We start from the raw sequence: 17,791 nt of genomic DNA, 5'->3' as shown, positions 1-17,791 counted from the left end.
CCGTGAAGCACGGGGGTGGCAGCATCATGGTGTGGGGGTGCTTTGCTGCAGGAGGGACTGGTGCACTTCACAAAATAGATGGCATCACGAGGGAGGAAAATTATGTCGATATATTGAAGCAACATCTCAAGACGTCAGTCAGGAAGTTAAAGCTTGGTCACAAATGTGTCTTCCAAGTGGACAATGACCCCAAGCATACTTCCAAAGTTGTGACAAAATGGCTTAAGGACAACAAAGTCAAGGTATTGGAGTGGCCATCACAAAGCCCTGACCTCTATCCTATAGAACATTTGTGGGCAGAGCTGAAAAAGCGTGTGCGAGCAAGGAGGCCTACAAACCTGACTCGGTTACACCAGCACTGTCAGGAGGAATGGGCCAAAATTCACCCAACTTATTGTGGTAAGCTTGTGGAAGGCTACTTGAAATGTTTGACCCAAGTTAAACAATTTAAAGGCAATGCTACCAAATACTAATTGACTGTATGTAAACTTCTGACTCACTGGGAATATGATGAAAGAAATAAAAGCTTAAATAAATCATTCTCTCTACCATTATTCTGACATTTCACATTCTTAAATAAAGTGGTGATCCTAACTGGCCTAAGACAGGGAATTTTTACTAGGATTAAATGTCAGGAATTGTGGAAAAACTGAGTTTAAATGTATTTGGCTAAGGTTTATGTAAACTTCCGACTTCAACTGTAATTCCAATGCAAGAACACAAATGACACCCCTGGGCATAACTACATATCAGTATGTTTCATCATAGAAATAGATACATTCTATTATGGTGTTCGTGGTTGTAAGTGGAACTGTACGTATTGGAAACGTGTTTATATTAGGCTGTCATTGTTTAATTGAAGTGTATTGAAGCCATTTCAAGACGTGTTGCTGAACTCATGAGCACCTTGATTTTTCATTTTTGAAGCGGACCTATCGGCCTATTTAATTGGCATGACAGCTGTGCATGGCTGCATCTCACTGTAGTAGGCTATAGGCTGTTTTGGATCTCCGTTCGCCTTTTGTTTACTGTTAATGTAACTAGCCTAAATATAGATTGTGTCATGCCTTTATCAATCAAATGTTTCGCTTACTAGGCCTACAGTACTTGGTACCGCTGTTTTGTTCTGTTTGCATTCATTCGGTCGCATTTCTCAGTTGTGTCGGTATTCTAAGCCAAACTGCTATTCAGTGTTTTCGTTCAGTGTTTTTGTTCATGCATGAATATCTAGGCTACTACTTACAGCATTTCGTTTACATTATTTTGGGAAGACAGCTGTGTGTACAGCTGCATTCTCATAGGCTGTTTGTAATAGGTGAATTGCCTCATCTTGTAGTCTATATTCTTTACCAAAACAACCTTGCTCAGGGCGCAGTCCATTGTGCTGATACATTGCAGCTGAGACAGGCTACAGATTTCACGCCAACCTGTCACTTCAAAAGCACTTAATCAATGGTCTCAGAGTATTTAAACTTTATGTTAAGCAGAATTCAATATAAATCCAATGTAAGAACTCCTAAAAAATGTGGCCCCATCACCGATTTCAACTGCCCCCTTAAAGGATCCTGGACTTCCTGACGGGACTCCCCCAGACTGGAGAGGGTAGGCAACAGCACATCCGCCACGCTGATTCCGCCCCAACAGATCCACTGATGACACCATCTCTATTGCACTCCACATTGCCCTCTCCCACCTGGACAAAAGGAACGCCTATGTGAGATTGCTATTCATTGACAACAGCTCAGCGGTCAACACCATAGTGCCCTCAAAGCTCATCACTAAGCTAAGGACCCTGGGACTAAACACCTCCCTGTGCAACTGGATCCTGGACTTCCTGACGGGCCACCCCCAGGTGGTAACGGTAGGTAACAACACATCTGCCACGCTGATCCTCAACACGTGGGCCCCTCAAGGGTGCATTCTCAGTCCCCTTCTGTACTTTCTGTTCACCCATGACTGCATGGCCAAGCATGACTCCAACACCATCATTAAGTTTGCCGACGACACAACAGTGGTAGGCCTGATCACCTACAACGATGAGACAGCCTATATGGAGGAGGTCAGAGACCTGGCAGTGTGGTGCCAGAATAACAGCCTCTCCCTCAACGAGATCAAGACAAAGGAGATGATCGTGGACTACCGCCTGATATGGCAACTGCTCGGCTTCCGACCGCAAGGCACTACAGGCTTCCTTCTTTTAACTCTGTCAATTACATTAGTATTGTGGAGTATTTGGAACCATCCTCAGTTCTCTCATCACAGCCAATAAACTCTGTTTTAATGTCACTGTTGGCCTCATGGTGAAATCCCTGAGTGGTTTCCTTCCTCTCCGGCAACTGAGTTAGGAAGGATGCCTGTGTCTTTGCAGAGACTGGTTGTATTGATACAACATCCAAAGTGTGATTAATAACTTCACCATGCTCAAAGGGATATTCAATACCTGCTTTTTTTTTACCCATCTACCAATAGGTGCCCTTCTTTGTGAGGCATTTGAGACTGAGGGACCTTACAGATCACAGAATGAATCCATGCAACTTATTATGTGACTTGTTAAGAACATTTTTACTCCCTATCTTATTTAGCCTTGCCATAACAAAGAGTTTCGAATACTTATTGACTCAATCAAGCCATTTCAGCTTATAAGTTAATTCATTTAAAACAATTTCTCTCAACAACAAAAAAATATTACACTTTAACATTATGAGGTATTGTGTGCAGGCCAGTGAAAATAAATCTAAATTTAATCCAAATAAGATAACAACAACAAATAAGTCAAGCGGTGTGAATACTTTCTGAAGACACGCTGTCTATCTCAGTTAGCTCGTATCAAGCATGTGAAAAAAATACAATTTGATTTTGATATGACTTTATCCTAGCGCTGGGTCTGTCCATCTATTCTTCAGTCGAGAGTTACACACGTGTGTCAGGGCAGCAGCAACACAGGTAGTCTACACTCTAGCTAACTACCATCTACTAAAATATCTACACAAGACATTGGCCAGACAGCCATATATAATGAGTTAGATTATTATGGATGTTAGATGATGAAGTTATTATTTAAGAGCATTAAAGATAAATCACAATCAGTGAAAATAACAAAAGAATTTAGCCATGTAAGGCTGGTATATGTGATTTTCCCTCCACTTCCCAACGTAACTCAGAGAGACAAAGTTAAACTTTGTGATGTATAATTCATTTTTGTGTGTAATTTTCAGGGAATCATTTCCAGCCAACTCAACTGGGATGTGAACTTTTACTCTCCGTTCTGATCAATTCTCTGTGAACTCCATCCTTTGAATGTGCTGCTTAACATGCCGGTAGCCACCAACACAGAGAATAGTGAGGCGCTGGACAAAGGCAGACTCAATGCTCCGACATTGTTTTGAGAATACTGATTGGAATATGTTCAAAGATTCATGCACCCCGGACTCATCAATCAACATTGAGGAATATACGTAGTCAGTCACAGGCATCATTAGGAAATGTGTTGATGGCGTACCCACAATCCCGACATACCCCAACCAAAAGCTCTGGACGAGCTGCGATATTTGTACAATGCTGAGAGCCCGTACCGCAGCATTCGATGTCAGCAGAACGAACCCTGATGACTCGGTGGCACGTGACACATACAAGGCAAGGCAAGGCAAGGCAAGGCCTGTAAATCTATTAGGGCCGCAAAAAGACAAATACAGACTCAAACTTGAATAGATGTTCGACAACTCAGACTCGCTGCGCGTGTGGAAAGGACTACAGACTACAAAAGGCAAATCCATCTGTGCGGCGCCCACCAAAACCTCCCTTCCAGACTAGCTTAACAAATTCTATGCTCGCTTTGAGGCAGAAAATACTGAGCCATCCAGGAACACTCTCGCTCCCCCGGATGACCTGGTGTTTTCACTCTCCAAGGCTGACATGAGGAAAACTCTCAAAATAGAGAATACTTCCATTCCAGCCATTACAATGAGCCCATTCTCCTGTAGCTCCTCCCACCAGCTTCTACACTGACTCTTAACACAGGGGCTCCCCAGGGGTGTGTCCTCAGTCCTCTGCTGTACTCCCTGTTCATCCACGATACCAACTCCATCATCAAGTTCGCTGACAACACCACGGTTGTAGGCCTGATAACCATCGACGGGTCAGCCTATAGGGAGGTAAATGAACTGGCATTGTGGTGCCAGGTCAACAACCTCTCCCTCAATATCAGCAAAACAAAGGAGTTGATTGTTGATTTCAGAAAGCAAAGGAGGGAACATGCCCCGATCAACGGGACTGCAGTAAAGAGAGTCAGACTTGTTATTGACCAACAACACCCCTGCTCTTGTCAAGAGGGCGCAACAGCGTCTCTACTTCCTAAGGCGGCTGAAGAAATTCGGCATGCCTCCTCGGGTCCTCTCCAAATACTACTGCTGCACCATCGAGAGCGTCCTGACCGGTTGCATCACGGCCTAGTATGGGAATTGCAAGGTACGCAGCATCATCAAGGATGCCACACACCCCAGCCACGAGCTGTTCTCTCCCTTACCGTCGGGCAGACGGTATCGGAGCATGAGGTCTGATAGAAACTCTCTGAGCCTGTTATCATTCACAAGCCATCAGACTGCTGAACACTTGAACTGGAGTGACCACCTGCTCTGATTCTCCACACATGCACGCACCCACACTGAGTGTACAAAACATGAGGAACACCTGCTCTTTCCATGACATAGACTGACCAGGTGAATCCAGGTGAAAGCTATAATGCCTTATTGACGTCACCTGTTAAATACTCTTCAATCAGTGTAAATGAAGGGAAGGAGACGGGTTAAAGGATTTTTAAGCCTCGAGACATGGATTGTGCATGTGTGCCATTCAGAGGGTGAATGGGCAAGACAAAAGATTTAAGTCCCTTTGAACGGGGTATGGTAGTAAGTGCCAGGCTCACTGGTTTGAGTGTGTCAAGAACTGCAACGCTCCTGGGTTTATCACGCTCAACTGTTTCCTGTGTGTATCAAGAATGGTTCACCACGCAAATGACATTCAGTCAACTTGACTCAACTGTGGGAAGCATTGGAGTCAACATGGGCCAGCATCCCTGTGGAACGCTTTCGACACCTTGTAGAGTCCATCATGACCGACTGAATTGAGGCTGTTCTGAGGGTGAGTGAGGGAGGGAGGGAGGGAGGGGATATTTTAGGAACGTGTTCCTAATGCTTGGTATACTCAGTGTAGATGTACATCTATTTTTCTGATTTCTCTTCAAAGGTGATGGTGAACAATGATACTACAGTGGGTGCTGTATTGTATATAGGATTCTGAGGAGGAATGTGCAAAGGTGAGTGGAATAGAACCTTTCAATATCATTCTATGATAGAACCCTCCAGCCCTGTAGATCATCGGTAGGGATATCAGCTCTGAGAAAGAGAGGATGTTGCCACACTTGTGTGAAAGCAGCAGACACTGATAAAAATCACTGTTCCTGGTTGCGCTCAGTGGGATGCAACATCACAGAACCCCCAGATAGAAATATATTACGTAGAACAGACGTGCTTCTTTCCAGTGTGTAGTAAGAACGGTCCACCACCCAAAGGACATCTGGGAAGCATTGGAGTCAACATGGGCCAGCATCCCAGTGGAACGCTTTCGACACCTTGTAGAGTCCATACCCAGACGAATTGAGGCTGTTCTGAGGGCAAAAGGGGTGCAACTAAATATTAGGAAGGTGTTTCCCTCATGCTACATACATACACACACACACGCTAAAATGTTTATTCTATTCTACTGCTGCTTACTTTAAGTTCGTATACTTATCTTTTATTTCTTGTTGTTGTTGCATTGTCGAGATGGAACCTGCATGTAAGCATTCCGTTGGAGTATGTATACTGTAATGACCTGACTAGATCATAAATGAACAATTGTCCAGACATAGAATTGAGTTTGCGAATCGACGGTTTATTAAACCAACTTTACACAGGCTACTGTTTGGCCGTAACCCACGCCAAATAAATGACAGATAACCCACAAGCCAATCGTGACCTTCTCTTGTGAAGCCCAGACGTAAAAAGAGAGAGAACAAAGGCCAAACTGGGTCTTAACCTCCAATGCTCCATCCCCCTGCCCAACCCCCCTCCACGTCACTCCGCCAACCGCCAGGATGCCCGGCATCAGACATTCCAGGCATTACCGTGATTGGCAGATAGCAGGTTGATTGACATGTCGGACCCCGCGAACACTGGGCACTGGTCAGTACAACACAACCACCTCCTAGCCTAACACATAACACACAGCTGTCTGTGCGGGTCGCTACAATACTATGTGTATCCCGTACATACGACTAATACAACTTGTGTGACTAACAAACTCTGAGCACAGCGAGCCACACACACGCCTTGCCTCTCCCTCTGACTCAGGCAATAAACCATTAACGACTTTAAAAAATAAATAAAAAACTGACTGACCTTGAAAACAGCATGCGCGCCAAATGATTTTCTCCCAGCTCAACACCTGATCCAAACAGATATTGAGCATTGCAGGAGGGGGCCCATTTTGGAAAGAGGGATGATTTCCAAACGCCGGTGTTTGCCTTCCTCCGTGTAAATACTATAACAACATTGATGTGAGCGTATCTGTTTTCTCATGAGAATAATATAGATTAGATGCTGTAAATACCAAGCATCAAAATTACATCTCTGAACAGAGAAAACGATGCATTGATTAGTAATATTCAAAGCACACATGATTGAATAGGAGGCTAAAGGGTGAGAGTGAGCTGCTCGCATTATTCTGATACACATAATTAGCTATTCACTGCAGGTGCAAACAGACAAAAGAACAACGTTTACCAGTTTATTATTGTCCAAATTCATATCAGTAGACTTGGAGAAATAAAATTAACTTTTGCTTTTAAACATTCTCTTAAACAAAAATAGAATAAGTATTTACAATCACTGGTGAAAATACAAAGAAGCATACAAGCAAATAATTGTCTTTCTAAAAGACATAAGTTACAACAGCTATGAAAATGGTCAACCAAAGTAAGCCACAGACCAAATAATATCTTTGTAACCGACACTGTGCAGTACAATTGCTACAGTCAAGCTTACAATTGTGCAGTTCTGCTAAATGCCTATATGTTTTGAGTTACATAACATTTCACATCTCACTTATTGCATTCCGGGTAATATGACAGAACCAGAAGCCAGCGGTTAGCGAGCGGTTTATTTAATAATGCCTACGGAGAAAGCCACAGTGTTGTCAGGGGCAACCTTACGGGAATTAGCTTTTGGATGAATTCCTACTAACGTGACATAATCGCTTCTATCTGTGTGGTCCATTACAGATCTATCTGGAGTGGGATTGGCTTTAGCCCCAAAAACTGTTATGATAACAACTGCTATAATAACATTGGAGTGGATGCAACTGATGCAGGGAAAATATCATTCCGATATAAAGTCAGAGTACCGTCGGCAATGGTGAAGGTGATCAGCCAATCGAATCTCGACACAGGGAAACTGAACGTACTGATTGAGAAGGGGCCGTTTCAAAGCAAAACTGTTCTAATTGACTGCAGGGGGTGTTTTAGTTTTCCCAATGTGCACGGCATGCTATTTATTCAGTCTAGTAGTGGGTAAACAGAGGATTGGTAGGGTTTGGCATCAATCAATAAAGTGTTCCCTGATCAATATGACCAGCTGACCTGAAGGGCAGAGAGGAGCACAGTGAGCCGGGCCATGCAGAGGCAAGCCACACAGTCAGAGGGAAAACACAAGTCAGAACAATATCATCATCCATCGACAAAATTGATGACTTCTCTAGTCTACGGTAAAGCAAATGTCTTGACATTTACACAGCTCTACAGCTGTATACTTAAATAAGGCAACTTATTTAAAATACGAGGGAACATTCCCATATACACTGAGTATAGAAAACATTAACACCTGCTCCTTCCATGACATAGACTGATCAGGTGAATCCAGGTGAAAGGTATGATCCCTTATTGATATCACTTTTTAAATCCACTTTAAATCAGTGTAAATGAAGGGAAGGAGACGGGTGAAAGGATATTTACGCTTTGAGACATGGCTTGTGTATGTGTGCTTTAAGTGCCTTTGAACGGGGTATGGCAGTAGGTGCCACGGGTTTTTGTCAAGAACTGCAACGCTGCTGGGATTTTCACGCTCAACAGTTTCCTGTGTGTATCAAGAATGGTCCGCCACCCAAAGGACATCCAGACAACTTGTGGGAAGTATTGGAGTCAACATGGGCCAGCATCCCTGTGGAACGCTTTCGACACCTTGTAGAGTCCATCATGACCGAATTAATTGAGGCTGTTCTGAGGGCGAGGGAGGGAGGGAGGGAGGGGGGTATTTTAGGAAGGTGTTCCTAATGCTTGGTATACTCAGTGTAGATGTACATCTATTTTTCGGATTTCTCTTCAAAGGTGATGGTGAACAATTACACTAAAGTGGGTGCTGTATATAGGATTCTGAGGAGGAATGTGCAAAGGTGAGTGGAATAGAACCATTCAATATCATTGTAATTCTATGATAGAACCCTCCAGCCCTGTAGATCATGGGTAGGGATATCAACGCTGAGGAAGAGAGGATGTTGCCACACTTGTGTGAAAGCAGCAGACACTGATAAAATCACTGCTCCTGGTTGCGCTCAGTGGGATGCAACATCACAGAACCCCCAGATAGAAATATATTATGCAGAACAGACGTGCTTCTTTAACATGTAGACAAGTGAATACTGTCAGCTCTGCACCTGACATTTCTATCTGAGAAAGTGAATGTTGTCCCCTCCAGAAAGTGACCCTGCTCACAGTGTGTGGGCTAGTTAGGGGCGGGTGGCAGGGGCTTAGGGCATGTTCAGGGGAACTCTTTCAGCGCAGAAGGCAACTAGGCCACAGCCAGTGATGGACCTGGGTCCATCTGTGCGCCATAGGGAACGTGCGTCTTAAATGGCCCTCTATATTCCCTACATAGTACACTACTTTCGTGTCAAAAGTAGTGCACTACAGCCAGAGGCTCTGGTCAAAGTAGTGCACTAGAGCCCTGGGCTCTGGTCAAAAGTAGTGTACTATATAAGGAATGGGGTGCCATTTGGGACGCGGCCGAGGTGTGTGTGAGACAAGGAGGCAGTGATTGCAATGAAACAGGTGAGGGCGGCAGAGTCAATACATACAATAACACCTATACAACAACGTATCAGAAGGAGTCAAATCAAAAACAAAGCAGCATATAGATATATACAGAGATGGCAGCAAAAACAAAGAGAGAGAAAAAAAAATTCCTTAAAAGATTCCTGCCCAATGACAGAAAAGGGGGAATCACAATCTTGGATTTTATTATAACAAAATATTAAAAATAGTCTTTATAGAGGACTCTCTTTTCATCTATACATGATCAGTAACATTCATTTATGACAAACCAAAAATATATGTATGCACTGTATATATCGCCATTAATATTTTCAAGTCTTTGTATGGCAAAAACATTTTTTAAACAAGCATCACGTACAAACAGCCAAAGAAAAAGATCTAGATGAGATACTCCAGTTATATCCATAATTACAATACCATTCTGCAGTTTAACCCTCAACCCTAGAGGGTAAAACCTGTTCAGACTGTACAAATAATTAGCCTTCGCTTGCAATAAGAACAATTAAAGCAAATTCTTTAAAATACTCTACAAAATGTACTCTTCTTCAAAGTGTGGCTACATTTTGAACAAGGAATGTAGATGCATTGCAAACCTGGCGTTTAAATACATTTTGCCTTGACGAGCATTGCTTTTTCTTTTGTTGCCCTGACTATAAAACAAGAAATGGGATAGATCACACACACTTAATAGCCAAGATGGAAGAGGTACATTAAAACAAAACACACCAAATGTGTTGTTTAAGCTGCATCCACATATTCCTATCGCATACAAAAAGACTTTACATATCAAATTAACCTGAAATCATAATGTTTTTACATTTTAGCCTGTAATTTAATAGACAACTGTTAGTCTAACAAACAAACAAACACTGTAAACAAGTTTGTAAGCATCTTTGTAAACAACTTGGGCTGTTGGCTGCATGCCTAGCATTTAACACTTGCCAACTCTAATGTTTGTACAGTGCTAATACATTGTTTTACTGTACTGCAATAAAGTAACGACATGTTGTGCTATTTTACAGCAGTGAGCCTTTTTGTTCGTCAACTCATTAAAAACTTATAAAACCATTTATTAAACATAAACGTGGCAGCATGACACTAAAGTACCTCATGTTACTGTGGGTTCACAAGAGACAACAAGAGTTAACAAGAGAGAGAGCCTCAATGGATGAGGGTGCCTCATACACAATGATATGAGATGCGCACTCATTCACTCCCCCCCTCACTCACTCACTGCCCCCCTTACTCACTCACTGCCCCCCTCACTCACTCACTGCCCCCCTCACTCACTCACTGCCCCCCTCACTCACTCACTGCCCCCCTCACTCACTCACTGCCCCCCTCACTCACTCACTGCCCCCCTCACTCACTCACTTCCCCCCTCATTCACTCACTTCCCCCCTCATTCACTCACTTCCTCTCACTCACTGACCCCTCACTCACTCACTTCCCCCCTCACTCACTCACTTCCCCCCTCATTCACTTACTTCCCCTCACTCACTCACTTCCCCCCTCATTCACTCACTTCCCCCCTCATTCACTCACTTCCCCCCTCATTCACTCACTTCCCCTCACTCACTCACTTCCCCTCACTCACTGCCCTCACAATAAAAATATTTGTGGAGAGTTTCTGCAGCTTGCTTGATCTCTGCTTCATCAACTAACGAGAAGAAACACGATTGTTCAGATTTTCTCCCTTCCTGGATATTCTCATTGTGTCCGCATGCCATTTAGAACTGAGAGCTTCAAGCAAACGGCTAAAAAACAACAACAAAAAAACACTTTCAAGCAACGACTGAGGAAAAACTAATTCAAAACACCTGGGACAAGAGAGCACAAAAGCAAATGGAGGTACTGTTAAAAAGACAACAGCGGGCATCGTCCATCCCTTCTTCATCCTCAGCACAGCGTCCCCAAATGCCTGAGCCATATGCCGCGACGTCACACCACATCTCAGTCTGTATACAGTTATGTTTCAGGGGTGTGGGAGTCTAAAACTTGGGAGCTTCTAAACCAATTTTAAAATGGAGTAAAACAGATGATTGTACAAGTTCTGTGGGGCGTCGTTGGTTTAGCATTGAGCAGCTGTCAGCCGAGCCGGGGAGGGCCTAGAGAGGGGCGTGAACCCAGAGGAGAGGCAGCAAGGAAGCTGCTGTAGCTTAGACCACCCCTCCCTCCCTCTCCAACGGCCTGCGGTGTCCGTTCAGGCGTCCAGCCAGCTCTACACCGCGGACACCTGCTCATCTGCAACAGACCAGAGAGGAGAGAGTTAACCCCATGACTGACACAATGATTTCAGACCAAAAAATCTAGGAGGATCTTACAGCGGTGTCATAGACACTATGACACGCTAACTTAGCAGCTCGCATGAGATCGTGTCACTCTAGTTTGACCAGAAACATGAGAAATACTACCGTTCTATACTGTGACCTCTTCTTTTTTTTTTTGATAACAGACAGAGAAGAACCAAGAAGCTGAGACTCAGATTACAGATAGCATGAACAGTAGGCCAGGTACATCCAAAACTGAGCCCTTCAATGGTGAACCATCTGCCAGGAACCCAACTCTGACAGTAAGGTAACTACAGCACTCCAGCAGCATCACATAGACCCCTGAGCTATAGTCTAGTCTAGTACGACATGGCTGGCGCTATAGTCCTCCATGTTAACCTTGGCTGGGGCTGGTCTCTGTCGTTCTCCACGTACCATCCTCACTATCCCCTAGGCCCTGTAGGCAGACGCTGGCCGGCCGGGACTGGCCCTGGGATTCGTGGTGGAGGAGGTTCACCCCCAGTCTCCGGGCCTCCACCAGGCCTCCGGGGCTATGTAGCAGCTTAGACCTCTGCAGGGCCACGCTATAGTCGGGCGGCCGCAAGTGGGGTGGTCGCAGGGGAGCTCCATCCTGTCCATCGACCAGGGTGAGGCCCTGGTATCCCGGAGGGGTGGGGGGAGGCCCCCTGTACCTATCGTCCTTGGTGGGGGAGGTTACACAGTACACTGGCCGCCGGGAATGAGGGAGGAGACGGGAGGGGGTGTGACGGTGGATGAATGGGGGAGGAGACGGGAAGGGGGTGTGACGGTGGATGAATGGGGGAGGAGACGGGAGGGAGGGTGACGGTGGATGAATGGAGGGGGGTGTGACGGTGGATGAATGGGGGAGGAGACGGGAGGGGTGTGTGACGGTGGATGAATGGGGGAGGAGACGGGAGGGGGGTTGACGGTGGATGAATGGGGGAGGAGACGGGAAGGGGGTGTGACGGTGGATGAATGGGGGAGGAGACGGGAGGGGGGTGTGACGGTGGATGAATGGGGGAGGAGACGGGAGGGGGGTGTGACGGTGGATGAATGGGGGAGGAGACGGGAGGGGGGTGTGACGGTGGATGAATGGGGGAGGAGACGGGAGGGGGGGTGACGGTGGATGAATGGAGGGGGGTGTGACGGTGGATGAATGGGGGAGGAGACGGGAGGGGGGTGTGACGGTGGATGAATGGGGGAGGAGACGGGAGGGGGGTGTGACGGTGGATGAATGGGGGAGGAGACGGGAGGGGGGGGGTGACGGTGGATGAATGGGGAGGAGATGGGAGGAGGGTGACGGGAGGGGGGGGGTGACGGTGGATGAATTGGGGAGGAGACGGAGACGGGAGGGGGGTGTGACGGTGGATGATTGGGGGAGGAAGGGAAAGAGGGAGAAAAGAAACAAAAATGGAGAAAATAAATCAATGAGATGTTTCACCAGCACCATGTAGCAACTAAACCACTCACATAAAGAGATACTTAGGCGTGGCGGGTGAGATAAATGGCAGCAGCAGATTTGGCCCGTACTGTACAGTACTGCACTTCTCTTTTTAATCCTTCTGTCCATCCAGTCAGAGGACAATACATTGGCTACGTCCCAAGTGGACTCTGGTCAAATGTAGTGCACTATCTAGGGAATAGGGTGCCATTTGGGACGCATCCATTATCTCGGTTCTCTGCTCCATTACCAGAGCACTGTGCTCCATTAACAGAACACTGTCTGTGCTCCATTAACAGAACACTGTGCTCCATTAACAGAAGATTACTGAAACAGGAAAAGCCTGATTGACAGGTTAGATAATGGACCAGCTGAAGAATTAAGTATGTGAGCGAGTAATAGTACATGCTTATGATGAAACTACAGCTGTGCAAATAGCAGAAGCACAAGCAGGGGACCCCCACTGTACTGCACTTCCAACGACAGTCTCACGCAGCATGAGTGAAAAAACAGAAGCATTTGAGACTAGTGGCCAGGCACAGCAAGTGCATCCAAAACAACAGAATCTGCTTTTGTCATTCCTCCACACACACCACACCATAGCACGTCACAAGTGGGGTTCACAGTTACACTAACACAACATCACAGTAGCGCTGATGGGAGAGACACACAGAAGACCCTCACCTATGAGGCCTTTCTCTGTGCTTGAGGTGACCATTTTGTAGACGGGATCTGTGCTTTGGGGTGCGTCAGGGCCCTCCCCAGGGGCGGCGGAGACGCCTTCGGCAGTGCGGCGTTTGATGGTGCCGTAGTTCCCCTCGTAGGTGTCTGACAGCGAGGAGGATGAGGCCCAGCTCTGCCGTGATTGGTTTAGCTCTGAACTGTCTCTGGAGAGCCTCTTGGCGTCCTCTCCTCCCCCGGACCCCGCCCCCGGTCCTCCCGCTACCCCAACCCAGGCCGGCCCAGCCTCAACCTCCACTATAGGCCCTGCTAGCTGGGTGTGGCGGAAGCCCCCAGGCACTAGGTGGTCCCAGGTGGGGGGTCGGCCCAGCAGGGGGACAGGCAAGCTCTGAAAGCTGTCGTGGGAGTTGGAGGAGCAGGAGGTCCAGCTGCCCCGCCCGCTGTCGGCCACACTGTCCAGGGAGACGTGGTCGGGAGTCAGCTCCTCTGTGGAGGTGGAGGAGGTGAAGGTGGAACCCCGCATCACCTGGCCCCGCGCCAACGAACTGACCAGGAGAGAGGAAGAAACACAATGAAACAGAGAAGAACGATGAACCCAACAGAGAAACAAGTATCAATAACTGACCAGGAGAGAAAACACAATGAAACAGAGAAGGAAGCAAGAGTAAACAAGAGTTCATTTCCTGTCACCTTGGAGGACAAAGCAACAAGGTGAACGATTCCTGTTTAATATGTCCTGCTGCCTCCACCCTCCATCCCAATTCCTCTCAGTCTCACAACACTGCAGAGCGCAAGGTGTTTCTAGGATTTTATCACTGTACCCGCCATATAGTAAAGTTGTGCTCCTCTCCTTTCTTTCATTAACCAGACAGCGTTTCATTCACTGAAATGTTTATTACGAAGCGTAAAAAATAAAATTGATTTAATGAACCGACTGACGCCGCAGCAGGTTCCCAGGTAATGAAATATTGCACAAAATAATAATATAATATAATAAGTGTGGTCAAGAAGTAAATGGTTTATTTATTTATGTCAGGGATGCCTCGTCGTGGAGGGACAGTAAAAGGCGGTTGTTGACCTGTTGGAGTTTTAAAAAGCTGTGCACATAAAATGAGCAACACAGTTCATTTGGGACAGAGAGTAAACATGTGATGCTGATAAACAGTGGCCCCTTTATGATTCCCTGTTCACAGTGTGAACGAGGACATAATTAGAACCCCTTATTGGAACTCCTTTGAGGAAGTATATTGCGTGTGTGTGTGTGTGTGTGTGTGAGTGTGTTAGCGAATGAGTGAGTGTGTGTGTGTTGGTTCTTCTATCCTTGTGGGGTAGATAGTAAAACAAAGAAAATTCTCCCTTGTGGGGACATTTCCCTCATCCCAATGAGGACAACGGCTATTTTAAGCTTAGGGGTTAGGTTACAATTAGGGTTAGTGTGAAGGAACATTTTATGTTTGTGCTTTACTAATAACCAATTTGACTGGGTTCATACAAGTGACTGATTAAACGTGCCTGGGAGGAATCCTCACGATCAGTATCTGACATTTGGCAGTATGGCCAGAACATTGTTTTGAGAACGGAAAGGGATATCTCAGTTTCAAGGTCTCAGCTTGGAGAGGCGAAGCCTCGTGAGGTATTGGTCGGTCACACGCACAAACCAAACGTTGATGATGAATTATTTATGAATAAGCTAAATCAGGCAAATATAAATTGTTTGTGTAAGTAGTATATAAGACATCTAACGGGACTGCCCCAACGGAGCTCACTTCAGACTGGTACTTTATGCATTTAAGATTGAATGTGACCTCTCCAGCTTGCTGTTAATAAAGAATAACTCATTTAAGATTGACTTCAGGTGTCCCTAGTGGTAATTTCCACAACAATTCTGGTGGTAATTTCCACGACATTAGGGTAAAGGGTTAGGAGTTAGGTTTAAAGTTAGGATTTTTTTATGGAAATACATTTTAGGTCCCCATGAGGATAGAAGAACAAAACGTGTGTGTGTGTGTGTGTGTGTGTGTGTGTGTGTGTGTGTGTGTGTGTGAGAGAGTCTAATACTATGTGTATTACCTGGTGCTGGGCTGGCTGCAGTCAGAGTCGGTGTGTGTGAGCTGCGTGGTGGTGCCTGGGGACTCAGTGGTGTCCCTGGCCTTGGTGCCTTGGCGCTCCTCTGCAGGGCCAGCAGGCATCGAGTCCACAGAGCAGTTACTGACGATGCTGGAGCGGGACGAGATCTCACTGTGGCTGGAGTCGGACAGGTTGTCGGACTTCACTGCAGGCATCAGGGCATAGCCTGGGGAGAGAGGGCGAGACGATCAGCCTGGAGTCGTGTTCATCCACACACAGCCTGTAACAAACTAGATGGGAGACACTGCTTTGTACTACAGGCTCACTATATAGGTAGGCCAGCAGCATGTCCAACACTGATCCTGACTAGTTCAATGAAAATCTTTTATTAAATCGTTCAAAAAATGAGTCATTGTAAATAAGAATTTGTTCTTAACTGACTTGTTTAGTAAAATAAAGGTAAAAAAAAAAAATATATATATATATATATATAGTTGAAGTCGGAAGTTTACATACATTTAGGTTGGAGTCATTAAAACCTGTTTTTCAATCACTCCACACATTTCTTGTTAACAAACTATAGTTTTGGCAAGTCGGTTAGGACATCTACTTTGTGCATGACACGAGTAGTTTTTCCAACAATTGTTTATGGACAGATTATTTCTCTTCTAATTCACTGTATCACAATTCCAGTGGGTCAGAAGTTTACATACACTAAGTTGACTGTGCCTTCAAACAGCTTGGAGAATTCCAGAAAAGGATGTCGTGGCTTTAGAAGCTTGATAGGCTAATTGACATAATTTGAGTCAATTGGAGGTGTACATGTGGATGTATTTCAAGGCCAACCTTCAAACTCAGTGCCTCTTTGCTTGACATCATGGGAAAATCTAAAGAAATCAGCCAATTTTTTTTGGTTTAGCCCTCCACAAGTCTGGTTCATCCTTGAGAGAAAATTCCAAACGCCTGAAGGTACCACGTTCATTTGTACCAACAATACTGCGCAAGTATAAACACCACGCAGCCGTCATACCGCTCAGGAAGGAGACGCGTTCTGTCTCCTAGAGATGAACGTACTTTGATGCGAAAAATGCAAATCAATCCCAGAACAACAGCAAAGGACCTTGTGAAGATGCTGGAGGAAACAGGTACAAAAGTATCTATATCCACAGTAAAACGAGTCCTTTATCGACATAACCTGAAAGGCCGCTCAGCAAGGAAGAAGCCACTGCTCCAAAACCGCCATAAAAAAGCCAGACTACGGTTTGTAACTGCACATGGGGACAAAGATCGTACTTTTTGGAGAAATGTCCTCTGGTCTGATGAAACAAAAATAGAACTGTTTGGCCTGTTTGGAGGAAAAAGTGGGAGGCTTGCAAGCCGAAGAACACCATCCCAACCGTGAAGCACGGGGGTGGCAGCATCATGTTGTGGGGGTGCTTTGCTGCAGGAGGGACTTGTGCACTTCACAAAATAGATGGCATCATGAGGGAGGAAAATTATGTGGATATAGTGAAGCAACATCTCAAGATATCAGTCACGAAGTTAAAGCTTGGTCGCAAATGGGTCTTCGAAATGGACAATAACCCCAAGCATACTTCCAAAGTTGTGGCAAAATGGCTTAAGGACAACAAAGTCAAGGTATTGGAGTGGCCATCACTAAGCCCTGACCTCAATCCCATAGAAAATGTGTGGGCAGAACTGAAAAAGCGTGTGCGAGCAAGGAGGCCTACAAACCTGACTCAGTTACACCAGCTCTGTCAGGAGGAATGGGACAAAATCCACCCAATTTATTGTGGGAAGCTTGTGGAAGGCATCCCAAAACGTATGACCCAAGTTAAACAATTTAAAGGCAATGCTACCAAATACTAATTGAGTGTATGTTAACTTCTGACCCACTGGGAATGTGATGAAAGAAATAAAAGCTGAAATAAATTATTAAATCACTATTATTCTGACATTTCACATTCTTAAAATAAAGTGGTGATCCTAACTGACCTAAGACAGGGCATTTTTACTAGGATTAAATGTCAGGAATTGTGAAAAAACTGAGTTTAAATGTATTTGGCTAAGGTGTATGTAAACTTCCGACTTCAACTGTATATTAAAAAAAATCCAGTGTTTCTTCCATCTTCATCAAAAACAACAACGAATAATCAACATTGAAACAATAGA

The 17,791-nt window shown here is 45.3% G+C and overlaps 1 protein-coding gene across 3 annotated transcripts in view; it reads right to left on the bottom strand.

The window, feature by feature from the left end:
* Positions 1-10,650: 10,650 nt before the first annotated feature.
* LOC139584120 (rap guanine nucleotide exchange factor 6-like) overlaps positions 10,651-17,791 on the bottom strand; it is a 133,458-nt gene continuing 126,317 nt past the window's right edge. The window contains exons 29-32 of one of the 3 annotated variants that reach the window (XM_071415627.1): positions 15,623-15,845; positions 13,556-14,097; positions 11,809-12,135; positions 10,651-11,383 (exon numbers count right to left, since the gene is read on the bottom strand). In XM_071415627.1, the coding sequence (XP_071271728.1) occupies positions 11,361-11,383; positions 11,809-12,135; positions 13,556-14,097; positions 15,623-15,845 (1,115 nt within the window). In that variant the 3' untranslated portion in view covers positions 10,651-11,360. The remainder of the gene's footprint in view (positions 11,384-11,808; positions 12,136-13,555; positions 14,098-15,622; positions 15,846-17,791) is intronic. The other 2 variants (XM_071415636.1, XM_071415645.1) reach the window with 2 other exon arrangements.

This window comes from Salvelinus alpinus, chromosome 1, assembly GCF_045679555.1.
Source record: "Salvelinus alpinus chromosome 1, SLU_Salpinus.1, whole genome shotgun sequence".
NCBI lineage: Eukaryota > Metazoa > Chordata > Actinopteri > Salmoniformes > Salmonidae > Salvelinus > Salvelinus alpinus.
This window is presented reverse-complemented; position numbering and strand designations above follow the sequence as displayed.